The following is a 23,498-nucleotide window of genomic DNA, read 5'->3' on the forward strand; positions in this document are numbered from 1 at the left end:
GATACAAAACAACACAAAAATATTTATAATGTGTAGGTCCAAAATCCACCGAGTGATTGAGATCCCACTTGTTACAAAAATAGATCGGCGATGTTTTTTACAAGGACCTACAGCGTTACAAAAGTCAAGGAATGATTTTTCAATTAATGCATACGCAACAAATGGCCTTCGCATTTGGTTGGCCACACGAATTTAAATTTTTTCGGCTTTATAATTTCATAACTTTTTATACTGTAATTTCATAAACAGTATTTGTTGGGTGATTAAACTTTACAATCGTTAAAAAAAAAAGGTTTTACATGTGCTGATAAGCTAGATTTGTATCCCAATGACTTAAGAAATTATAGCATTATGTTAATTTTGTTTATGAAAAAGGCATTAATATACTGTTTATGAAAAATTAGTCTAATATGTATTTCTTTGGACCCAAAAAATTATAACAGTCAGCAAAAACCCCCTTTAAAAATAAATTTGAAATAGTACTTTGAATTTCTTAAGCTATTCAAAGACAAATTTAAATAACCCAAATCCAACAGAACAAAAGTTTCTTAAATTTTTTGCCAGCCGAGCAAACCAATTCAAGGCAAGCTTTATAAAGTTAAAACTGAAAGGGAAACAGTTCACGATAAATCAAACATTTTGTTTGGCGTATTATTTTAAACGCTTTGGAGAATCATAGAATGATAGAAACATACAAAAACTAGTCCCGGATAAGTGATGAGTAGATGGTTGAGAACTCTTTTAAGCAAACAGAAGAAAGTATTTTACAATCACAAAATAATGGCGCGTTTCTTGACGGGAATGGCATGTAACGTGTTGGTCTTGTGTAATGTGATACCAAAGGTCTCCTCCATATCCAAATCCTCAGACACGACACCGTTCGGAAGCTTCCAATCAAAGGAATAAAGAAGAGAAGCAAGCATGAGAGCCACGATCTTCACAGCCAAAGGCAATCCTGGACATATTCTACGTCCGGCCCCGAACGGTGTAAGCTCACAATCCTTACCTTTCACGTCGATCTCTTTCCCTAAAAACCTCTCCGGCTCGAACCTAGTCGGATTTTCCCACACATTCGGGTCTCGTCCTATGGCCCAAACGTTCACCAAAACCTGAGCATCTTTAGGCACCGTGAATCCAAGAATCTCCACATCCCCTTCTGCTTCCCGCGGCAGGAGAAGGGGAACAGCCGGGTGCAAACGTAAAGTTTCTTTTACAACCGCTTGTAAATAGGGCATTTCTGAGATATCTGTCTCTTTAACGACACCGTTTTGGCCGACCACACTGTCTATCTCGGCCTGAGCTTTCGCCATCCTTTTAGGGTTTTTAAGTAACTCTGCCATTGCCCACTCTACCGTACTAGAGGTTGTATCCGTGCCTGCTGCAAACATATCCTGACATATATAAATTACATATCAGTGAAGGTGGCATTTAAGAAAGCGATATAGAAAACAATTCATACAATTTCATCTCAGAACTTCCTTCAATAAACAGAACTTCCTCTTCTTTTTTAACAAACAAAAACAGATATATATACACATGTAAAAGCATTAATTGAACATATTTCACATCATACTTTTGACGTTTCCGTCTTAAGATATTAGGTGGATTCAATGCTGGTAGGACTTACCAAGAGAAGGTGTTCAATATCGTTACTGTCGATTTCAGATTCATCTCCTTGGGTGAGGGCAAGAAGCGAATCCAAGAAATCTATGTTCGAAACATCTGTAGATTCATTCCGCAATGCTATTTTCGCATCCATAAATCCACGGAAAACCCTAAACAACCTCTCTGTGCAATGCTTCATAGACTTCCTATTACCTTGCAAATCAAGAAACCCCAGAAATGGAAAGTAGTCAGCAGCGTCTGGTTTCCCGGCAGCTTCCATGGTACCAATCACCGTGTCCTGAAATTCATTGGATGTTTTCGAGTCGTAGCTACCAAAATCGACAGAAAACAAAATGTTCGATATGATGTTAAGAACAGTGATGAAAGATACACGAGAAATATCAACTGCTTCTTCTCTCTCGCTGCTTTCACTCACGAAGTTCACAAGCTCTTGCATTTTCTTCATTCGCAGAGCTTTGGTGGCTTCGATACGTTGCGGGGAGAACATGAGACTTGCAGATAATTTTCTCAACAACCTGACGAAACATAACAACAATGTTTTTTTCTTTTTGTGCACCAAACATAACTATAATTTATTATCTCTTTTTAGATATTTGTTGCGCTTTCTTTTTTAATATTCAATGTTTAAACATACAAATTTGTGGTAGTACAAAAAATTATTGGAGGTTGGACATAAAAAAAAAATTGTAAAGCCGAACTCAAGGGAAAAAAATAGGTCTGCGTTTATAATATTCATCAAGCAATACTCCAGTGAACCTATACAACCAGAGATACAAGTCTAACTTATGGTTATTGTTTATATCACGAGTAAATATTAATTATTGTGTCCTTTAAAAATAATATATATATATATATATATATGGATTAGCGGTTGAAGAATATATATATATTTTGCATTTGAAATAACCGAATCTCTAATAATTAATAGCAAAGAAGATAAATGAGAAAATAATAGGACCATAGAAGAAAAATACGTTAGGTACAAATTATACCTCCAACGAGCCGAGGACGGAGGAAGCCAGGCTACAGAAGCCTCGTGGTGATTGATGGACCGTATAGAGTTAGTTGATTTACGGCCAGACAAGATTTGGTCGTGTGTTTTTAGTACTTCTCTTGCAGCTTCTGGTGAACCTATGACTACTGAGTTTAAACATCCAAGCTTAAGACTCATGATTGGCCCATAAGTTTTAGAGAGGTCAGCGAGTGAGCGGTGAGGGTTTTGACCGATTTGGTGAATGTTTCCGATTATCGGCAGTCGTGGAGGTCCAGGAGGTAGGGTGGCGGCTTGGCAAGAGCTCCGTCGGAATCTTGCGGTGGTGAAGATAAGGAAACATGACGAGAGAAAGCAAAAGAGCAAGAACATAATTATTTTCTCCAATGATAATAGAAAACAGCACACAATTACTTATTTTTAGTTAACTTCATACTACTATATATAATGTATAGGTCCAAAATCCACCCACTCGTGGACCAAGTTATGAACCCGACTTGTCATAAAATAGATACACGATGTTTTTTCAAGGACCCTACAGCGTTACAAAAGTCAAGGAATGATTTTTTAATTGATAATAAATTACACAAAAAATGGCCAGTCTGATAAGCTAGATTTGTATCCAAATGATTGAGAAATTGAAGCATTATGTTAAGTTTGATAATAAAGAAAGAATTCCGTAAAAGGGGAGAGTTGGGAAGATGCCGAGTTCGATCACTAAAGATAGGAAAAATGACTAAATTAATCTGATATTATGAACTTAATTAAGTCTAACATGTATTTCTTTGGACCCGAAAACATTCCAACAGTCGGATATCGTTTTACATATATTTTAGCCGAGCTACTTGAACCATACGGAATCGCACAGCAAAAACCCCATTTTTATTGAAATAGTTTGATAGTATAACAAAATACTTTGAAATTCTTTAACTATTCAAATAGAAATTTGACTAACCCAAACCCAACGGAACAAAGTTTTAATTTGGTTTAAACCAAGCAAAAAAAAAAAAAAAAAAAAAAAAACTGAATAATTCAAGTTGAAACTCATATGGAAACCGTTCTTGATAAATCAAACATTTTGCTTGGCATACCAGAGTAGTCCCAAATAAGTGATAAGTAGATCGTTTTGAGAACTTTTAAGCAAACAAGAGAAAGTATTAAACCACATTTATTGGTAAGCTTTTTAACTAACTCTTAGAATATTATATAAACATAAATTAAGAGTCAAATGTTGATTTTAGTAAGAAAGTTTCTTAGTTAAAAACCAAGAGTTTGCCAATAAACATGCTCTTTTACTATCACTAAAGAAATTATTAAAATATACTATTATAGCATGATTAATTAATGGCGCGTTTTCTTGACGGGAATGGCATGTAACGGTTTGGTCTTATGTAATGTGATACCAAAGGTCTCGTCCATGTCCACGGAAACGACGCCGTTCGGAAGCTTCCATTCAAAGGAATAAAGAAGAGAAGCGAGCATGAGAGACACGGTCTTCACAGCCAGAGGCAATCCCGGACATATTCTACGTCCGGCCCCAAACGGTGTTAGCTCATAATCTTTACCTTTCACGTCAATCTCTTTCCCTAAAAACCTCTCTGGCTCGAACCGGGTCGGATTCTCCCACACACTCGGGTCTCTTCCTATGGCCCATACGTTCACCAAAACTTGAGTATCTTTACGCACCATAAACCCAAGAACCTCCACATCGGATTCTGCTTTTCTCGGGATAAGAAACGGAGCACCCGGATGTAACCGGAATGTTTCCTTCACAACTGCTTGTAAATACGGCAGTTCTGCGATATCTGACTCTTCAACGATACCGTTTTGGCCTATCACACGATCGATCTCGGCCTGAGCTTTCACCATCGTTTTAGGGTTTCTTAGTAACTCTGCCATTGCCCATTCTACGGTACTTGAGCTTGTGTCCGTGCCTGCTGTAAACATATCCTGACCACATATATAAATGATATATCAATGATAAAATCACATCTCAGTGATATCTACATATAATATTCATGCGATGCCATATCATAACAGTTTAGTAGAATGTGCCGTAGTAAAAGTTGTTCTTTTTAATTTAAAACAAATTAAATTGTAAAAGTATTAATTTAAAATGTCTTTCTATATATCTATAATCGAAACATTTTTCTTCCACATGCATACTCATCTATCATTTGTTAGAATATTAAAACATCCCAATCAATTGTCAAAAACTGATTATTCTATTATTTGATAAGCGTGATTATCTGCAGTAAGGTAAGACTTACCAAGACAAAGTGTTCAATATCGCTAATTTTGAGTTCTGCTTCATCTCCTTTGTAATCCAGAAGGTTGTCTACGAAATCGTTCTTCGAAATATCTCTGGGGTTACTCTGAGATGATTTTTCCGCAATCTTAGCATCAATGAACCCACGGAAAACCCCAAACAACCTCTCTGTGCAAACTTTCATAGTCTTCTTATTACCTTGCAGATCAAGAAACCTCAGCAATGGAAAGTAATTAGCAGCGTCTGGTTTCCCTACAGCCTCCATAAGACTAATCACCGTGTCTTGAACCCCGTTAATGGAATCTTTCGCGTTGTAGCTACCAAGATCGACGGAAAACAGAATGTTCGATATGATATTGAGAGTTGTGATGAAGGATGCACGAGAAATATCAACAAATTCTTCTCTATCGCTGCTTTCATTTATGAAGCCCACAAGGTCCTTCACCTTGTTCACCCTCATGCCTTTCGTGGCTTCGAGACGCTGTGGTGAGAAAAGCTGAGTAACCGACAATCTTCTAAACAGCCTAAAACAAAACATGGCAACGAACCATTAAGAAACAACACGTTTTAGGGTCTTTTATGGCCTTTTAACCCAAAAAAAAATCTCTTATTGCAAATCTTGTAAGACGTTGTAAGAAACAAAATCGTATGAAAATATAAAGTCGATATTAGAATTGTACCTCCAACGAGCCGACGACGCAGGAAGCCAGACAAGGGAAGCATCTTGGTGATTGATGGACCGTATAGCGTTAGTGGGGCTACGGCCAGACAAAATCTGGTCATGTGTTCGTAAAACCTCTCTCGCAGCTTCTGGTGAAGCTATAACCACTGTATTTAAACTTCCAAGCTTAAGACTAATGACTGGTCCATAAGTTTTTGAGAGGTCGGCGAATGAGCGATGTGGATGTTTTCCGACGAGGTGAATATTTCCGATGATCGGTAAACGCGGAGGTCCTGGAGGCAGCTCGGTGGCTCCGCGAGAGTTCTGTCGAGATCCTGCGGTGGTGAAGATAAGAAAACATGATAAGATAAAGCAAAAGAGGAGGAGAAGAGCTTGTCCTGAGATTATGTCCATCTGTGTATTTCACATATATCAAAAAAAAATATTATTATCACATATTATATATTTGTAGTAGACAAATAATTTTTTTTACTATCTTTTTCGTTTGGGACTAGCCAGAAGCCACGGATGCTATAATGCCAAGGTGCATGTAATAACAATGCAACACATAATGCATTAATCGGTTCCGTAGGTGGGCGCTACCTTGCCAGAAGAAGTCAAACCAATATGTATAATTTTTTATTTTTTATTTTTTTGCTACGAACAATATGTAGATATTTGTTTTGTATACAACAAAATATCAAAATCTAAGCAACTAGCTAGAATTCCTTTAGCCGTCAATAATTTTGGTTTTTCATTTGATAAGATTTATTAATCAAACAAAAAATTTGAAAAAATGAATAATCCATACAAAAGTAAACCCATTAGACAAAATATCCAATAGTTTTGTCAACTGAACTATTACATCAAAAAGTCTTTAATTTCCTCTTAATGATTCAGCCAAACTTTTTCTTTCTTTGATTTACTGTTTGTTACTATTACAGTTTAAAGTCTAAACGCCTCAAAAAGACAGAAACAGAGTCTTTAAATTATTTGTATTCGAATCATAAGATTATTGATTATTCCTATGGTTTGTGAAACCATTACATTCAAACATAATAAAACATTATTAATTTATACTTATAGCGCGTTTCATGAGAGGCACGGCATGTAACGGAATGGTCTTGTGCAATGTGAGACCAAAGGTCTCGTCCATGTCCAAATCCTCTGAATTGACGCTGTTAGGAAGCTTCCAGTCAAATGAATAGAGAAGAGAAGCAAGCATGAGAGGCACTGTTTTCACAGCCAAAGGCATTCCCGGACAAAGTCTACGTCCGGACCCAAACGGTGTTAGCTCATAATCTTTACCTTTCACGTCCATATCCTTACCCAAAAACCTCTCTGGTTCGAAACTGTTCGGGTTCTCCCATGCATTCGGGTCTCTTCCTATGGCCCATGCGTTCACAAGAACCTGAGTGTTTTTAGGCACAAGGAAACCAAGGACATCCACGTCTGCTTCCGCTTTCCGTGGGAGAAGAAGTGGAGCAGCAGGGTGTAATCGGAAAGTTTCTTTAACGACCGCTTGCAAATACGGCAATTCTGAAATATCAGACTCTTGAATGACACCGTTTTCGCCTATCACATGATTGATCTCGTCTTGAACTTTTGTCATCGTTTTTGGGGTTCGAAGTAATTCCGCCAGTGCCCATTCCACGGTACTAGAGGTTGTATCCGTGCCCGCTGCGAACAGATCCTGACACATACAAGCACATATTATATATCCGTGAACTGATATAATATTATTAGCATGTTAATGCTATAAGCTACGGCTTACGAGAAGTAGGTGTTCGATCTCGTTATTGTTGATCTCAGGTTGTTCTCTTTCGTGGAGATCGATGAGTGCATCTACGAAGTCGCTGCTTGAAACATCTTTCTCGCCTGTCCGTGATGAATTTTCCACAATCCGAGCATTGTAAAGCTCTCGAAATACCTGAAACAACCTCTCTGAGTAGTCTTTCATCTTCTTACTATTACCTTGCAGGTCAAGAAACCTCATTATTGGGAAGAAGTTAGCAAAGTCTGGGTTTCCGAGAGCTTCCATGACACCAGTCATCAACTCTTGAAACACATTTGAATTTTTCGAGTCGTAGCTACCGAGATTAACTGAAAACAAAATGTTTGATACGATATTGAGAGCTGTGACGAAGGATGCACGAGAAATATCAACAGCTTCCTCTCTTTCACTGCATTCACTAATGAAGTTGACAAGTTCTTGCGCCCTCTTCATCCTCAATGCTTTGGTGGCCTCGATACGTTGTGGTGAAAATAACTGAGTCGCAGATAGTTTCCTCAACATCCTGAAAAACATTACATACATAGAAACGATGATTCTGAGAACTCAAGCGCTATTAGCTCAAACCACTTTAAATTAAAAAAAAATTCCAGAGCTATCGGATTTTACTATTTGTGGACCTACTACAAGTATTATATATGAATTTGGATCTCCAAAGATCATCATGTTTACAGATCAATAAAAAGAGACATCATAGAAGAAAACAAATCAAATTCAGTTACCTCCAACGAGTAGACGTTGGATGAAGCCAGGCCACGGAGAAGTCATGATGATTATTGGATTGAACCGCTGCATTTAAGTACCGGGCAGACAAGATTTGATCATGTGTTCTTAGTACTTCTCTTGCAGCGTCCCGTGAAGATATGACCACTGAATTTAAAAATCCAAGCTTAAGACTCATGACCGGTCCATACATTTTTGAGAGATCTGCGAATGAGCGATGTGGGTTCTTTCCGATAAGATGGACGTTTCCGATGATGGGTAACCGTGGAGGTCCCGGAGGCACCGCGGATACTTGAGGAGGACTGCGTCCGGATTTTGAAGTGATGAAGATAAGAAAACATGGTAAGATAAAGCAAAAGAGGAGAATCATATCAGCTTGTCCAGAGGTGATGTCCATTTGTATTTCTAAAGTGATAAGGCACTATACAAAACTGACTAAAACATGGTATGGATATATATAAGGATGATTGAAGTCGACAAAAAAAAAAGGATATTTTTTTTTTATGGGCTCTTATTCTCGTCGGTGGACCACGAATAAATTACAAGATTCAATTGCGACTAAAAATCCGGTCCCAATAGATTACGTAATCGTATACGTTTTGGACAAAAAAAAAATTGATTTGGTGTACATATTCGTATCCCTTTTTAGGCTTTAGACACGAAAAATACACCATACGACTAGATAATTTAACATAAATCAAACTTTAGGTCACACACAAGGTTTTTTACTTTTCAGATTGAACGAGCGTAAATAAAGTGGTTGGTCTAATGTTTAGGATAACGCCGTAATTATCTTCTTATCTCTCATTTCCTTAAAGATAATAATTAATGTTCCCATTAGATACGCACCGACAGACATTATCAACTACCCGTTGTGTCATATTCAGACGATCTCGTCTTCTTGGAATTATTGGGAAAAAAAAAAACTAATTACAAATTTCAACAAAATTCATGTCCCTTTACTCGAAATCTCATGCACGGCTCATTGCCTCATTGTTAATTATTTTCTTCCTTTTGATTATAACTGCAACTGGTTTCCACACGTTTTTTTCTTCTTCTTATTGGAACCCGTTGGTTAGAGAAACCTAAACCCTAAAGGATATTTCTGATTTAATATGAAGATTTTGGTCAAAGATTTAGCTAGTTTCAATCGCAAGAAAACTAAAGATTGTGACTCAGAAAAAGTAAAAAAAATCCCCTTCTCATCCTGTTACGTCTTCGCTTCTCTACGTACAAAAAAATAAAATGAATTGCAAATATATCCAATAGGCTGATTAATACAACAACGTTATTTTCTTCCTCTTTCCATAAAGTCTTCCAAAATTGATTGACAAGTTCTTGACCTTCCTCTCAAAATTGCTGATTCTATTTCTCTCATTGCGGTGGTCTTCTTCCTTTTCGCTTCCTTTGTTCTGATAAGTAAGCCTCTTGCTTCAATGAATCATTTGATTGATTACCCAATTTGTTTCAACATATATCTTAATGTCTACGTTGATGATTCTTCACACATGAACTTGCTTATCTCATGTTGTAGATTTGTAGTTGAGAATTGTTTTTCTGGTTGAGTATCTTGTGATGGTTAATCAAATTTTTGTTACTTTCTGTTGGAACTAGGCCACGCTTGTTTCGGCATCATGTCGTATTATCGTTACACGGATATGAAATTGCAGTTTTGCTTCAAGAAAAAGAAAAAAAATTAAATATCAGTTTTGGCCACTCCATATTATTATTATAATCAACTGCTCTATTAGGGTCGGTTGGAAGTCAAGCGCCTTATCCATTAGAGTTATTGTTTATAATAAAAACTTGTTTATGAAACTAATTAACAGGGAAATAATTTAAATCAGGTAAATAATTATTTGGTCTGTGAAACTTTATTCGTACTTCCAAAATAAAATCATAGAGTCAAAATGTCTAATTGATGGGGCGTTTCTTGACGGGAATGGCATGTAACGGATTGGTTTTATGCAATGTGAGACCAAAGCTCTCGTCCATGTCCAAACCCTCAGAAGCGACGCCGTCTGGAAGCTTCCAGTCAAAGGAATAGAGAAGAGAAGCAAGCATAAGAGGCACTGTTCTCACAGCCAAAGGCAATCCCGGGCAAATTCTCCTTCCGGCTCCGAATGGTGTGAGCTCATAATCTTTACCCCTCACGTCCGTTTCTTTCCCCAAAAACCTCTCTGGCTCAAACCGGGTCGGATTCTCCCACACGCTCGGGTCTCGTCCAATGGCCCAAACGTTCACCAAAACCTGAGTGTCTTTAGCTACGAGGAATCCAAGAACCTCCACATCGGATTCCGCTTTTCGTGGGACGAGAAGTGGAACAGCCGGATGTAACCGGAAAGTTTCCTTCACAACCGCTTGTAAATAGGGCAGTTCCGAGATATCAGATTCTTCAACAACACCTTTTTCACCAATTACACTCTCGATCTCAGACTGAGCTTTTGCCATTGTTTCAGGGTTTCTAAGTAACTCTGCCATTGCCCATTCCACAGTACTAGAGTTTGTGTCTGTGCCCGCTCCAAACAGGTCCTAAATACATTAAAGTCTATGGTTGTGTCTGATTCATTTTACATATTAATAACAAAATGATAAGACTTACCAAGAGAAAGTGTTCAATATCGTTAGTGTTGAGCTCTGCTTCATCTCCTTCTGTAAGATCGAGAAGCGTATCCAAGAAATCTCTGTCAGTGACATCTTTAGGGTTCTTTTGCAATGATTTTTCCTCTGTTTTCGCGTTGATGATCCCGCGGAAAACTTTAAACAACCTCTCCGTGCATGCCTTCATAGTCTTCTTATTACCTTGCAGATCAAGAAACCCCAGAAATGGAAAGTAGTTAGAAGCGTCTGGATTCCCGACCGATTCCATTACACCAATCACAGTGTCCTGAAACCCATTGGATTCGTTCGAGTTGTAGCTACAGAGATCGACAGAAAACAGAATGTTCGACATGATATTGAGAGCTGTGATGAAGGTTGCACGAGAAATATCAACAGCTTTTTCTCTCTCGCTGCTTTCACTTATGTAGCTAACAAGCTCCTTCACCTTGTTCACCCTCAATGTTTTCGTGCCTTCGATACGCTGAGGGGAGAAGAGCTGAGTTGCCGATAGTTTCCTCAATAGTCTAAACGAAACAAAACATAAACATCATCACATATTAGTCAACATTAGCAACGATAATGTGGATATATATAGTTGACTTGTGGAATTGAATCACGGAATTAATTTTTAGTGTACAAATTTGACTAAGAAACAGTAGAACAAGTTACCCAAGAAAAAGCGAAATGATATTCGTTTTCCTTATTTTGGTCATTGAATAACATACATAATATAAGGTTTGAAAAAAAAAAAAAATCACTGAGATGGAGAACTCATATAAAATACAAATGCAGAAAATTATATAATTTAGAGCTAGGGAAATCTTGGAACCATGTTGACACTTTCTCCGTATTAAAATAATTCTTGGATTGATTACTAATCAGAACATTCATGAATAATTGAAACAATAAAAAAAAGATATACTAGATATTAATTAGGACCGGTTTAAAGTTGACAATATTATACCTCCAACGAGACGACGAAGGTGGAAGCCAGACAACGGAAACCTCATGGTGATTAATGGACAGTATCGAGTTAGGGGGGCAACGGATAGAGAAGATTTGGTCGTGTGTTCTTAGAACCTCTCTTGCAGCTTCTGGTGAAGTCACGACCACCGTGTTTAAACTTCCAAATTTAAGGCTCATGATTGGTCCATATGTTTTTGAGAGGTCGGCGAATGAATGGTGCGGGTTTTTACCGACAAGGTGAATGTTTCCGATCATGGGCAGCCGAGGAGGTCCTGGAGGCGGTGGAGCGACCTTGCGAGAGCTCCGGGATCTTGCTGTTGTGAAGATAAGGAAACATGATAAGATAAAACAAAAGAGGAGAAACAGAGCTTCTCCGGAGATAATCTCCATCATTTATTTCGCAAGTAATATTTTTTTGAAGATTCGTGAATTTTCTAAGCTTCAAAAGCCATATATATACTTGAAAATATTAATGTAAAAATCAAATATTTCAAAAAGATTGATTACTGTCCAAATACATCTTACCGATTATAAGGGTCAAAGAATTGACACCAGTAGGCGCCCCGTCGCCACTTGTCACTTAAAGCCAACCAATGAAGTTGAAATTAAAAGACTGCAGACCAATCACAAGAGACACGTACCCGTGAATGAGTTCAAACATGTCCATATCTCTAATCGAAAATGTTTTTTCCGTTCTACCTAGGCAACTTAATCTCGGAGACGTACATTAACTCCATTTCTAATCCCACTACGTTTCCTCTCTTGATCATTTCACTGATTTAGTTTTTGATTTCTAGTTTTCCAAGAAGCTCCATGTAAACTTATGTATTTATTGTAACTACCCATTTAGTCTATTATTTCAGCAGTTGATTAAAAGTTTCATGATTGTACATCGAATTGGTCCATAAATGATCAAGAGTTGACGATATTATCTAGAAAAAAAAAAAAAACAATATATTGTAATGTTTGTGTTTTTTTTTTTTGAGAATGTGTTTCCAAACATACGCCATGCGCCTGATATACATTGGGAACCGTTGGTTCCAATCTAAGCGATTGATAGGGGAGTTAGCTCCACAAGGAATCTACAAATAACAATTATTGGTGCATTTTTTAAATATGAAAATCAGATAGTCGTAGTTTTCTTGATGGGTACGGCACAAAGAGGTTTGGCCTTGTGTAAGGTAAGACCGAAGGCCTCGGTCATGTCCATGCTTTCAGGGACGACACCGTTTTGAAGCTTCCAGTCAAAGGAATAGAGAAGAGAGGCAAGCACCATATACATTGTCCTAAGAGACATCGAGATTCCCGGACACATCCTTCGTCCTGATCCAAATGGTATCAGCTCAAAGTCTTTACCTTTTACATCGGTTTCTCGTAATAAGAACCTCTCTGGCTCAAACTTCATTGGATTTTCCCACACATTCGAGTCACGTCCTATTGCCCATACGTTCACCAAAACCTGACTGTCCTCAGGAATAAAGAAACCCAAAATTTGAACATCGGATTCTGATTTTCTAGGGATCAAAGCTGCTGGAGGATGCAAGCGAAGAGTCTCTTTCACAATTGCTTGTAAGTAAGGCAGACTCGGGATATCAGATTCTTGAACCACACCATTTTCACCAATCACTTGCCGTATCTCACTCTGAGCTTTGACCATCTTCTCCGGGCTTCGTAATAACTCCGTCATCGCCCACTCCATTGTACTAGAGTTTGTATCTGTGCCCGCAACAAACACATCCTGTCACAAAACATATATTAATTGATGATACTGCATTCCAAATAAGCAATTATATCTTAATCTTGCCATGGATGTTAGTGGAAGACTTACGAGAAGCAAGTGTTTAATATCATTTATGCTTAATTCCGCTTCGTTTTGCTGTGTGTGATCCAGAAGGGAGTCTAGCATATCTATACTCGAAGCCTCTTTATGCTCTGTCTCTGTCTGAGACAATCTTTTGGCCAACCGAGCATCGATGAATTCTTGGATAACCTTAAACAATCTTTCGATGCAGACCACCGCTTCTTTTCGAGTACCTTGCAAATCAAGAAACCTCATATACTGAAAATAGTCTCCTACGTTGGGTTTACCGGAGATCTTCATCAGGTGAACCACCGTCTCGTGGAATTCGTAAGAAGAAGAATTCGAGCCATAGCTCGCCAAATCTACGGAAAACAGAGCATTTGAGATGTTATTGAAAGATGTGACGAAGGAAGCACGAGCCAAGTCAATGGCTTCTCCTCTCTCGCAAAATTGGTTTACTAAGCTCACTAGTTCCTCCACCTTCCTCGTCCTTAAGGATTGAATAACGTCTAGGTTTTGTGGTGATAACAAATATTTCGATATTGTTTTCTTCAGAAACCTGCATATGCATAAAATACAGAACGTCAACAGAGTTTGTGGTGAATCAGGTCTGGTTTATAAATTAAAACTTTGAAGTACTGCTAAATTCGAATAACGATTCATTTTTCTCGATTTAACAGTTGCTTTCAAACCACAAAGAGATAAATATAAGCGAAAGATTGATCTTAGATATAGAGTTATAGTACCTCCAACGAGGCGAAGGAGGAATCCAGACAATAGAATGTTTATGGTGATCAAAAGCTCGAATCGGGTCGTTAAAGGTTCGAGCGGACATGACATGATCGTGTGTTCTAAGTGCCTCTTTAGCTGCTTCTGGTGAAGATATAACCACTGCGGTTAGCCTTCCAAGCTTCAAACTCATTATAGGTCCATAGGTTTTTGAAAAGGCAGCGAGTGAACGGTGAGGATTGCATCCGAGTTGGAATATGTTTCCGACCAAGGGTAATGTCTGAGGACCCGGCGGAAGTAGTCTGCCCTGGCTAGATCCCCTCCGCGATTTTGAGGTGGCAAATAAGAAAAAGAAGAGTGTTAACAGAAAATAGAGGGGAAGAGACATGCCTTGAACTAGTAAGAGGTTCATCGGACGATCGACCGTTTGATTCTACTCCTCTAGTCTAAGGAAACTGGAGAGTGCGTAGGAAATATATACAACTCAAGCATGGACTTTATATTCATCAATTTAAGATTCATTAATGAATTTTCTCAGCAACTTCAAGGATATTATTAGTATCTAATATGGAGAAGCAAGTTCGCATGCAAAACTGTCAATCGGTATTAGTTGCCTAGTGTATATGTTTACAATTAAAACTGACCTAAATTGCTGGCAAACATGGCAAATGGTTTGGTACAAGTTAATTATTAACTTAAAAAAAAAAAAAAAAAAATTTATTAACTTTGAAAGCTTAAATCAAGAGAACATAACATTTAATGTAGTGTATTGTATTGTATAAGCGTTGTTGATTTTTGTCATTATTCGGATTCAAAACATGCAAAAAGTATATGATTCAAAAATTATAATGACACATGCATGAGAGACTTAATTAGACAGTAGCAAAAAAAAAAAAAGCGTGCCAAAAATGTATGCAGCCATTGCTATATAATACGGCGGAGATGATTGTTCATCTGTTGAACCCATACGTACATTAAGTATCGCATTAACTAGTATTTGGCAGATTAACCATGTATTTTAGGTGTACGTTACTCTCTTCTATCTACTGTTAGCTGTATATGCTTGTTTTGATGTTAGGTTAAGCTGATGCTCAATCTGGTTTCTGCCCCCTTTTTATGTGTAGATCTCTTGAAATTTGTCGTTAATCAATGTGTAAGACAACTCCAACTTTACCTTCTTAATTGTAAAAAACATGTGGCAGAATCTGAAATTAACCTACTGGTTTGCTTTATCTGCGGTTATGCTTTGTTTTTAACAAATAATAATATCTTCAACGTATAATAAACAAATAGAAGTATAGGACATTTATAGTAGTAATCTTTTATTGTTGTTGTTAGGGCAACATTATTGGGGGTATCTTACAGAGCTAAGATACCCCGGTTTTTGTAAAGAAAAATCTTATATAAGATACTTTCTATGCAAAAACCGGGATATCTTAGCCCTCTAAGATACCCCCAATAATGTTGGTCTTAATGTAACGGTGGTGGAAAGTTGGGGACCACGGTCACGGGACCCGACAAGCGTTTGGTTATAACGTTCGGTCTAGTAAACAGTAATGTTTAATGATTGTGAATTAATTTCTAGTTTTTGTTTAGGAGTGGAACTCACATGGGCATTTTCACTACTCATCACTTCTTCTTCTTCTTCGTCTTCTCCAATCTCCTTGTTTTTGTTTCTTAAGAAAAAACATGAAAAAGTACATCTGAATCTGCTTTTTATAACCTGCAAAAAGGCCTTTTGTATATATATTTGTCGCTTATCTCTCTTTTTCTTGTTTTTATGAATCTCCATATATAGATTCCCTTTTCAAGTTTCCAACGATGTTACCAAAGTCAAACCCTCTAAAAACAAGTGCAGCTTTACCTATTCCTAATTAAAATAAAATAAAGAGTTGTAAAAACAAACAAATCACCCACTGATATCAATCAAGTGGGTTTAGTTGCGATTGTTTATCATTTCAATAGCTATCTCATTAGTAAGAGGATTAGCTTTGACCTCCTTTTCTTCCCCGTAAAAATAAAAGAGATGGTGCCAGCGATGTTTGAACTCTAGTGAAGTGATCCCACGATGTTTTTTTTTTGTTTTGTACCCCCCAACGAGCGTTACACACTACTCGTGCGTGAATTTTGGGTCCAAAACCTTAAAAGTTGGGTAAAAGTAAATAAAAAAAAAGAAAAAAAAAAGAAACCAAACAAAACAAAACCACCGAACACATACGAAAATAAAAAAAAGGGCAAAAGATGAAAAGGTCAAAATCCAATCACCCCCAAAAAGGCGACCTCAATAATGCCTCCTGCCCTCCTTTCCCTGACGCCACCAACACGATACAATATGATTATTATTATTATTATTTATTATTTGGCTAGTAAACAGAAATTAAAATGATATACTACTAACGCTTGTTTATGACAAAAATGAACAAATCTTATCTGAATTCTCCAGTTGTTTAACCAATGGTCTCGCTTAGGCTTTTAGCTAATCAAATTTGATTTAACCGGGTTATTATCACCGCACAGCTCCAAACCAATAAAAAAACTAAACTCACATGACGCACGCGCGTGTACTATACCAACCACGCTTCTTTTAGGCGAGTGAGGTTGACTTCACCATCGCTTCCCCAATTAAATTTCGTGGGTTCCACAGTGGACCTCTTCACAAGGTTTGGTTCCCTAAGAAAAATAAAAAACCAGAAATATCTCTCGTGAATCTCTCAACTCAACTCGCCGCGTGATACTCACGCTCCCTCGTTAAAAATCTCACACACGACTCGGTGAACTGAACTACAATATCTCCACCGGTCTCCGCTAAACGACGTAACTAATAATATCCCGCTCACATGACTGTCACATTTTACAGTCACCATCCCCCATTTATTCTCCGACACGTCACTATTAACCCGATACTGTCAGTCACACAACCACCTCTCTCTCTCTCTCTCTATTATCTTCACTTAATTTATACTACATCATAAATAATTAAGTCATTTTTCCCAAATTTACCTATTTACGTAGCTGAAGAACATTTAAAAACTATTTTAACATTTAGTATATATATATATATTTATATTTTCTTTTGTCAGTTTGAAAAACTTATCATCATTTTAACATTTAGTATATATATATATTTATATTTTCTTTTGTCAGTTTGAAAAACTTATCATCATCTCACCTTCTTCAATGGAGGAAAGGAAACTCCCGATTAAATGAGAGACTTCCTTTAACTTTCTATTTATTTACTAAAATGCCATCTCGTCACTCTCCACCGGATATTCCGCCGTTACCACCGACTACGAACGCTCATCACCGTTTCCAGACTCTTCCACTCATCATCGCCGGTTCTCTTACCTTAACCGGGCTTTTGCTCATCCTCTTCACTCTGCTTCTCTACCGGAGACTCTACAAAAACCGTACGGCTCCTTCAGATCTTCTCTCCAACTCCAAGTCCCCTCAGCACTACCAATGTCGCCGCTTCTCTTACTCTCAGCTCCGCCGCGCTACCAACTCTTTCTCTCACTCGACTCACCTCGGCCACGGTGGATTCGGCTCTGTTTACAAAGCTGATTTCCCTAGTGGCGGCGGCGATTCCCTCGCCGTCAAAGTCATGGATACATCCGCTGGTTCTTTACAAGGCGAGCGTGAGTTTCACAACGAGCTTTCTCTCTCTTCTCACTTTATCGGCTCTCCTCATATCGTCTCTCTCCTCGGATTCTCCTCCGATCGTCGTGGCCGGAGGCTTATCCTCGTCTACGAGCTCATGGCTAATCGTAGTCTACAAGACGCGCTTTTGGATCGCAAATGTGAGGAGCTTATGGATTGGAACAAAAGGTTCGAGATTGCGACGGATATTGCCAAAGGGATCGAGTTTCTTCATCACTCTTGTGATCCAATCATCATCCATGGAGATATCAAACCTAGTAATATCCTTCTCGATTCTGATTTCAAAGCCAAGATTGGAGATTTCGGTCTTGCGAGACTGAAGTCCGAGGATTTAGATACTAGGATTCTGATTGAGGAAGATGAGAAGAGAAAGGATCTTGTTGAAGATAATGGGTCGATTCGGGAAGAGACTGAAAGCGTGATTACTGTGTTTGAAGATGGTAATAATGTTCTCAATCTCTCGCCGGAGAATTGTGGGATCAGCGTCTTGACGGAGACGGCGGTGTCTCCAGGGGAGAAGTCCAGACTTTCGCCAGAGAATTCTGCAGTTAGTGTTTTGACGGTGGAGGTGGGCGCAGCATCTCCCGGGATGACATCGATACCGTCGCCGGAAACTTGTGCCATTAGCGTCTTGACGGATACTGGCGTGTCACCGGGAGCGGCATCGGGATTATCGCCGGGGAGTAGTAAGCTTAAAGTGGGTTCGAAGAGAGATTGGTGGTGGAAACAGGAAACCAATGGTGGAAGCAGAGGGACTGAATCAGGGAGTGTGAAAGATTACGTGATGGAATGGATTGGGAGTGAGATTAAGAAAGAGAGACCTAATAACAATAAGGAATGGATTAACAACGGCGATGGGTCATCATCAGCAGCAGTCTCTAAGAAGAAGAAGAAAGACAAGAAGAGAAAGCCTAGAGAGTGGTGGAAGGAAGAGTTTTGTGAAGAGCTAACTAGAAAGAAGAGGAAGAAGAAGAAGAAGATGAAAAGAGGGCTAAGCTCAATCTCAAGCATTGACTCTTGGTTTCATAGAGACGACGATGCTTCCTCTGTTCATGACCAGAATCTTAATCCTACCAAGAAGAAGAAGAGAAATAGTATAGATTGGTGGGTAGATGGGTTAAGCGGCGAGCTAAAATCAGTCAAAGGCAGAAAAAACAGTCAAGATTCTGGTTTGTGGTGTGATGTGAATGTTCAGAAGAGCGGTGGAGTCAGTAGCACACCGAGTATGAGAGGTACGGTGTGTTACATTGCACCAGAATGCGGCGGTGGAGGTGTGTTGTCTGAGAAATGTGATGTCTATAGCTTTGGGGTTCTGCTTTTGGTTCTTGTCTCAGGGAGACGTCCATTGCAAGTGACTGCATCGCCTATGTCGGAATTTGAGAGGGCTAATTTGATATCATGGGCTAAGCAATTGGCTTGCAATGGTAAAATGTTGGATTTAGTTGATAAATCTATACATTCTTTGGAGAAAGAACAAGCGGTTCTATGTATAACTATTGCACTACTGTGTCTGCAAAGATCTCCGGTTAAGAGGCCAACGATGAAGGACATTGTAGAGATGCTTTCGGGTGCGTCTGAGCCTCCGCATTTGCCGTTTGAGTTTTCTCCCTCACCGCCTATGGGTTTCCCGTTTAAGTCAAGGAAGAAAGCACGGTGAAATTGGGGTTTGGTTTTGAGCTCAGTCATCAAAGTGTAGATTTGTCCCGTTCGAAACTCTAAACCAGTTGCGAGTTGTAGGGACTGTTTGAGTCGATAAGATTAGTTTTTTTTTTTGCATATATTTATGAAATTGCTTAACATTTTTAGTTTAGACAATAAAGAATTCTTAATTGACATCAAGAAGTTGATCATGATTATAGTTCAATTCCCTTTTCTTTTGCTGAATTCTATGCAAAGACAAATTGGGACCAGGTTCAAAAATGTTTGCCATCCCTGTCTCCCACTGTATGATAAATGGGTATGGAGCAAATTTACTCTCCTTTTCTTTGTATTATCACTTTCTAGTGCTCTCACAATTTATATGGTATTGGCACTTTAACATTTAAAGGTTCTGACTTTAGGAGACAGAACATGGGTGTGCAAATGTTCTCAAGGTTCAAATTCATCAAAATGCATCCATCTTTATAAAAAACTAGTAACGTTTACATAATATTCAACCAAAGACAATCAACCCTTAGATATGCCAAAGCGGTCAAGTGCCTATGAATTGGCCGGCCTGACAAGTAATTGTTCATAGTGACAAAAACAAAACAATACACTTGAACTATGTTATGTAGTCTACTACGCTCTAAAGTCTATTACATGGGACAAAATCACAATATGCATTAATTTTGGATATGGGAAAAAGGAGTTACTATATTTTGTTAAGGCACATTAACTTCTTGGTCGATTATTAAGGTACATAATACATTAGCCGTTATATTAGGTTTTCTGTAACAACTGGTGATAGTACTTACAATAGACAGAGAGATATTTGCAGCAAAAATTCGCACGATTCTTTAGGCAAATCCAACTACAACTTTGAATGACTTTAATGTAAAACGTTGATCTTTTCAACCTAATCAGATCCTTGATTCCCCAATTCTTCTTCATAATCACACATTTTTTCAACACAAAAGAAAAAAACATATTATCACTCTGTATCTCTGAAGCATCCATGGAAGCTCCTCCACCTTCAAGCGATCCATACAAGTTCCTCAACATTACACTCAACTCAGATGGATCACTCACCAGACACCGTGATTTCCCCAAATTGCCCCCAACGGAGCAATCCAAAGACGTCCCACTAAACCAAACCAACAATACCTTCATCCGAATCTTCAAGCCCCGGAATATTCCGCCGGATTCCAAGCTCCCCATACTCGTCTATTTCCACGGCGGCGGATTTATCCTCTACAGCGCCGCCTCCGCTCCGTTCCATGAATCTTGCACCAAAATGGCTGATCGTCTTCAAACCATTATCCTCTCCGTTGAATACCGTTTATCACCTGAACACCGTCTCCCGGCGGCGTACGAAGATGCCGTCGAAGCGATCTTATGGCTCCGTGATCAAGCTCGTGGCGCAACCAACGGTGGTGATTGCGACACGTGGTTAAAAGACGGTGTAGATTTCTCGAAATGCTTCGTGATGGGTTCGAGCTCCGGAGGAAATGTTGTCTACAACGTGGCGTTGCGTGTAGTGGATACAGATCTCTCTCCTGTTAAGATCCAAGGGCTGATAATGAACCAAGCTTTCTTCGGCGGTGTTGAGCCGTCGGATTCTGAGTTACGGCTTAAGGACGATAAGATCTGTCCGTTACCAGCGACTCATCTGCTGTGGTCTCTTTGTTTACCCGACGGTGTAGATCGTGACCACGTGTACAGCAACCCGATTAAGAGCAGTGGGCCTCAGGAAAAGGATAAGATGGGACGTTTCCCGTCGACTCTCATTAACGGCTACGGCGGGGATCCGTTAGTGGATCGTCAGAGACACGTAGCGGATATGTTGAAGGCACGTGGTGTGCACGTGGAAACGAGGTTTGATGAAGATGGGTTTCATGCTTGTGAGTTGTTTGATGCGAGCAAAGCCAAGGCCTTATACGAAACCGTTGAGGCCTTTATCAAGAAGAGTTGTTCATCAACCGGTCCATCGGCCAACATGTAGTAGTCCGATCTAATTGTTTTATTCGATGTTTTCAACTCGAGTATAAGTGAGTGAAGTGCTTGAATATTTCAGTATATGATGTGTGGGGAAATTGCAAAAATGTACTGCATGTTGCTTTCCAAATATGTATACCTGAGAAAATAATAATACCGTATTTTACGCTAAAAAAGATTCAGACTTTCGGGTGCCGATTTCACTTAGAATCATCCATCGGCAGGTGGATCACGTTTAAACAACATTTCATATTATGATTTTGTTTTGGATATTGCATTAAAAACAATGTTAGATGTTGCAATTTATGTAGCTATAAACTGTACAGAAATTAGATTTGTCAAAAAAAAAAAAAAATCTGCTAAGAGTTTTGTCACATTTTTTTTTAGATTTGTCAAATATTGATGGTACATTTGAATCATTTATTTTATGTTCACATTGAATTGCTAACGATTCCATCTAATTAAGTTTGAAGGGATGTTACTCATTCAAATACACAAAGCAAATGTAGAACATTGATTCCTCATTTAGACCAAATTCAAAACAATTTTTGATTTTGGTCAATACTGCGTAAAAGCATGACCACAAACAATCCGCCCATTCATCCGAATCACAAATTAAGCTCCATTAAACATAAAACACATAAAAAAAGAAGATTAGGAACAAAAAAAAGTTTCACACATATCTTCTTAATCAAAGTTTACCCTTAGACCTGTTCTGAATCACGCAATTAAAAACACTCGAACAATGTCACGTGACTCTCGTCCCGCGTTTGACCCATACAAACACCTCAACATCACAATTAACCCCAACGGCTCTTGCACCCGCCACTTCGTTTGGCCGATGGTTAATCCCGACCCAGATCCATCCCCCGGCAAGATCGCCGCCACCAAAGACGTCACCATTAACCAGGAAACCGGTGTTTCCGTACGTATTTTCCGACCAACCAATCTCCCATCCAACGATAACGCCGTCGCTCGTCTCCCAATCATCCTCCATCTCCACGGCTCCGGCTGGATCCTTTACCCGGCCAATTCAGCCGCGAATAACCGTTGTTGCTCTCAGATGGCCAATGAGTTAACGGTGATCATCGTCTCCGTGCACTACCGTTTAGCTCCTGAACATAGACTCCCAGCTCAATACAACGACGCATTGGATGCTCTTCTTTGGGTCAAACAACAAGCCGTTGACTCAGCCAACGGCGAGCCTTGGCTTAGAGACTACGCCGATTTCTCGCGGTGTTACATCTGCGGTTCGAGTAACGGCGCTAACATCGCTTTCCAGTTGGCCCTCAAGTCACTAGACCACGACTTAACGCCGTTGAAAATCGACGGCTGCGTGTTCTACCAACCGCTCTTTGGCGGTAAAACGAGGACGAAATCGGAGCTCAAGAACTTCGCCGATCCGGTAATGCCGGTGCCGGCGTTTGACGCCATGTGGGAACTATCCTTGCCGGTGGGTGTTGATCGCGATCATAGGTACTGCAATCCGATTGGCTATTTGCCGCAAAAGGAGAAAATTGGACGGCTTGGACGGTGTCTGGTGATCGGTTACGGCGGAGACACGTCGTTGGATCGGCAACAAGATTTCTTGAATCTGTTGGTTACGGCTGGAGTTAGGGTTGAAGCAAGGTTTGACGACGCCGGTTTCCATGGCATTGAGCTAGTCGATCCACGGAGAGCCGTTGCTCTTCTTAATATGATCAGAGATTTTATCAACTAACGATTCTTCTTTTCAAGTTTTCATCTAACCATTTTTTTTTTCTTTATACATATACATATAACAATTACAGGAACATGGTTACACTTATTTTTTTGTATTGGTTCGACTTATACTATCAATTGTAACACGTCAAACATTAGCTTAATTTAATGTATTAATTAATGCAATATAACAAAAAAGATCGAAAATTTCATGGTTTCAAAAAAAAAATCAACCAATCGCACAAATTACATGGAATCATAATATCATTGTTCACACTCATTCAATATTTTACATAAATAGAAAAGAATATGATCAGCTAAAATAAATAAATATCCAACATCGGA

General features: G+C 39.0%; 8 protein-coding genes across 9 annotated transcripts; 3 read left to right on the forward strand and 5 right to left on the reverse strand.

The window, feature by feature from the left end:
• Positions 1-582: 582 nt before the first annotated feature.
• On the reverse strand, positions 583-2,994 carry LOC17888295 (cytochrome P450 76C4). 2 transcript variants are annotated; one of them, XM_023784396.1, is made up of 4 exons: positions 2,619-2,994; positions 1,997-2,141; positions 1,628-1,903; positions 584-1,391 (listed from the first exon to the last, which is right to left on the reverse strand). In XM_023784396.1, the coding sequence occupies exons 1-4, from the start codon at positions 2,987-2,989 to the stop codon at positions 771-773; spliced, it is 1,413 nt and encodes a 470-aa protein (XP_023640164.1). In that variant the 5' UTR covers positions 2,990-2,994; the 3' UTR covers positions 584-770. The 2 variants fall into 2 exon arrangements, with proteins under 2 accessions (XP_023640163.1, XP_023640164.1); XM_023784395.1 differs by having other exon boundaries at positions 583-1,391; positions 1,628-2,141.
• Positions 2,995-3,837: 843 nt separating this feature from the next.
• On the reverse strand, positions 3,838-6,044 carry LOC17890250 (cytochrome P450 76C1). Its single transcript, XM_023784177.1, has 3 exons — positions 5,567-6,044; positions 4,888-5,410; positions 3,838-4,567 (listed from the first exon to the last, which is right to left on the reverse strand). Exons 1-3 carry the CDS (start codon positions 5,959-5,961, stop codon positions 3,959-3,961), a joined length of 1,527 nt encoding a protein of 508 aa, XP_023639945.1. The 5' UTR covers positions 5,962-6,044; the 3' UTR covers positions 3,838-3,958.
• Positions 6,045-6,423: 379 nt separating this feature from the next.
• Positions 6,424-8,466, reverse strand: LOC111831244 (cytochrome P450 76C4-like). Its single transcript, XM_023785236.1, has 3 exons — positions 8,062-8,466; positions 7,322-7,844; positions 6,424-7,240 (listed from the first exon to the last, which is right to left on the reverse strand). The coding sequence occupies exons 1-3, from the start codon at positions 8,457-8,459 to the stop codon at positions 6,617-6,619; spliced, it is 1,545 nt and encodes a 514-aa protein (XP_023641004.1). The 5' UTR covers positions 8,460-8,466; the 3' UTR covers positions 6,424-6,616.
• A 1,418-nt stretch (positions 8,467-9,884) lies between these two features.
• Positions 9,885-12,063, reverse strand: LOC17887612 (cytochrome P450 76C2). The gene is made up of 3 exons (XM_023784946.1): positions 11,628-12,063; positions 10,665-11,187; positions 9,885-10,594 (listed from the first exon to the last, which is right to left on the reverse strand). The coding sequence occupies exons 1-3, from the start codon at positions 12,020-12,022 to the stop codon at positions 9,977-9,979; spliced, it is 1,536 nt and encodes a 511-aa protein (XP_023640714.1). The 5' UTR covers positions 12,023-12,063; the 3' UTR covers positions 9,885-9,976.
• A 531-nt stretch (positions 12,064-12,594) lies between these two features.
• On the reverse strand, positions 12,595-14,614 carry LOC111831138 (cytochrome P450 76C3). Its single transcript, XM_023784765.1, has 3 exons — positions 14,177-14,614; positions 13,458-13,989; positions 12,595-13,367 (listed from the first exon to the last, which is right to left on the reverse strand). Exons 1-3 carry the CDS (start codon positions 14,569-14,571, stop codon positions 12,753-12,755), a joined length of 1,542 nt encoding a protein of 513 aa, XP_023640533.1. The 5' UTR covers positions 14,572-14,614; the 3' UTR covers positions 12,595-12,752.
• Positions 14,615-17,313: 2,699 nt separating this feature from the next.
• LOC17888096 (receptor-like serine/threonine-protein kinase At2g45590) lies at positions 17,314-19,674 on the forward strand. Its single transcript, XM_023784723.1, has one exon. The coding sequence runs from the start codon at positions 17,401-17,403 to the stop codon at positions 19,471-19,473; it is 2,073 nt and encodes a 690-aa protein (XP_023640491.1). The 5' UTR covers positions 17,314-17,400; the 3' UTR covers positions 19,474-19,674.
• Positions 19,675-20,223: 549 nt separating this feature from the next.
• LOC17890000 (probable carboxylesterase 8) lies at positions 20,224-21,628 on the forward strand. The gene has a single exon (XM_006294513.2). It carries the CDS (start codon positions 20,473-20,475, stop codon positions 21,457-21,459), a length of 987 nt encoding a protein of 328 aa, XP_006294575.1. The 5' UTR covers positions 20,224-20,472; the 3' UTR covers positions 21,460-21,628.
• A 407-nt stretch (positions 21,629-22,035) lies between these two features.
• LOC17890448 (probable carboxylesterase 9) lies at positions 22,036-23,172 on the forward strand. Its single transcript, XM_006296158.2, has one exon. The coding sequence runs from the start codon at positions 22,198-22,200 to the stop codon at positions 23,170-23,172; it is 975 nt and encodes a 324-aa protein (XP_006296220.1). The 5' UTR covers positions 22,036-22,197.
• Positions 23,173-23,498: the final 326 nt, after the last annotated feature.

This window comes from Capsella rubella, unplaced genomic scaffold (genome assembly GCF_000375325.1).
Source record: "Capsella rubella cultivar Monte Gargano unplaced genomic scaffold, Caprub1_0 scaffold_4, whole genome shotgun sequence".
In the NCBI taxonomy this organism is placed as follows: domain Eukaryota; kingdom Viridiplantae; phylum Streptophyta; class Magnoliopsida; order Brassicales; family Brassicaceae; genus Capsella; species Capsella rubella.

Excerpts from the sequence above, each read along its gene's own strand:
- LOC111831244 (XM_023785236.1), bottom strand. The coding sequence starts at position 8,459 with ATGGACATCACCTCTGGACAAGCTGATATGATTCTCCTCTTTTGCTTT. Across the intron at positions 7,845-8,061 it reads CCAACGTCTACTCGTTGGAG|GATGTTGAGGAAACTATCTG; the intron begins GTAACTGAATTT and ends AATGTTTTTCAG. Across the intron at positions 7,241-7,321 it reads AGATCGAACACCTACTTCTC|GATCTGTTCGCAGCGGGCAC; the intron begins GTAAGCCGTAGC and ends TGTATGTGTCAG.
- LOC17890000 (XM_006294513.2), top strand. The coding sequence starts at position 20,473 with ATGGAAGCTCCTCCACCTTCAAGCGATCCATACAAGTTCCTCAACATT.
- LOC17888295 (XM_023784395.1), bottom strand. The coding sequence starts at position 2,989 with ATGTTCTTGCTCTTTTGCTTTCTCTCGTCATGTTTCCTTATCTTCACC. Across the intron at positions 2,142-2,618 it reads CCGTCCTCGGCTCGTTGGAG|GTTGTTGAGAAAATTATCTG; the intron begins GTATAATTTGTA and ends ATGTTTCGTCAG. Across the intron at positions 1,392-1,627 it reads ATATTGAACACCTTCTCTTG|GATATGTTTGCAGCAGGCAC; the intron begins GTAAGTCCTACC and ends TATATATGTCAG.
- LOC17887612 (XM_023784946.1), bottom strand. The coding sequence starts at position 12,022 with ATGATGGAGATTATCTCCGGAGAAGCTCTGTTTCTCCTCTTTTGTTTT. Across the intron at positions 11,188-11,627 it reads CCTTCGTCGTCTCGTTGGAG|ACTATTGAGGAAACTATCGG; the intron begins GTATAATATTGT and ends TGTTTCGTTTAG. Across the intron at positions 10,595-10,664 it reads ATATTGAACACTTTCTCTTG|GACCTGTTTGGAGCGGGCAC; the intron begins GTAAGTCTTATC and ends TAATGTATTTAG.
- LOC17890250 (XM_023784177.1), bottom strand. The coding sequence starts at position 5,961 with ATGGACATAATCTCAGGACAAGCTCTTCTCCTCCTCTTTTGCTTTATC. Across the intron at positions 5,411-5,566 it reads GCGTCGTCGGCTCGTTGGAG|GCTGTTTAGAAGATTGTCGG; the intron begins GTACAATTCTAA and ends GTTTTGTTTTAG. Across the intron at positions 4,568-4,887 it reads ATATTGAACACTTTGTCTTG|GATATGTTTACAGCAGGCAC; the intron begins GTAAGTCTTACC and ends ATATGTGGTCAG.
- LOC17890448 (XM_006296158.2), top strand. The coding sequence starts at position 22,198 with ATGTCACGTGACTCTCGTCCCGCGTTTGACCCATACAAACACCTCAAC.
- LOC17888096 (XM_023784723.1), top strand. The coding sequence starts at position 17,401 with ATGCCATCTCGTCACTCTCCACCGGATATTCCGCCGTTACCACCGACT.
- LOC111831138 (XM_023784765.1), bottom strand. The coding sequence starts at position 14,571 with ATGAACCTCTTACTAGTTCAAGGCATGTCTCTTCCCCTCTATTTTCTG. Across the intron at positions 13,990-14,176 it reads CCTCCTTCGCCTCGTTGGAG|GTTTCTGAAGAAAACAATAT; the intron begins GTACTATAACTC and ends ATGCATATGCAG. Across the intron at positions 13,368-13,457 it reads ATATTAAACACTTGCTTCTC|GATGTGTTTGTTGCGGGCAC; the intron begins GTAAGTCTTCCA and ends GTTTTGTGACAG.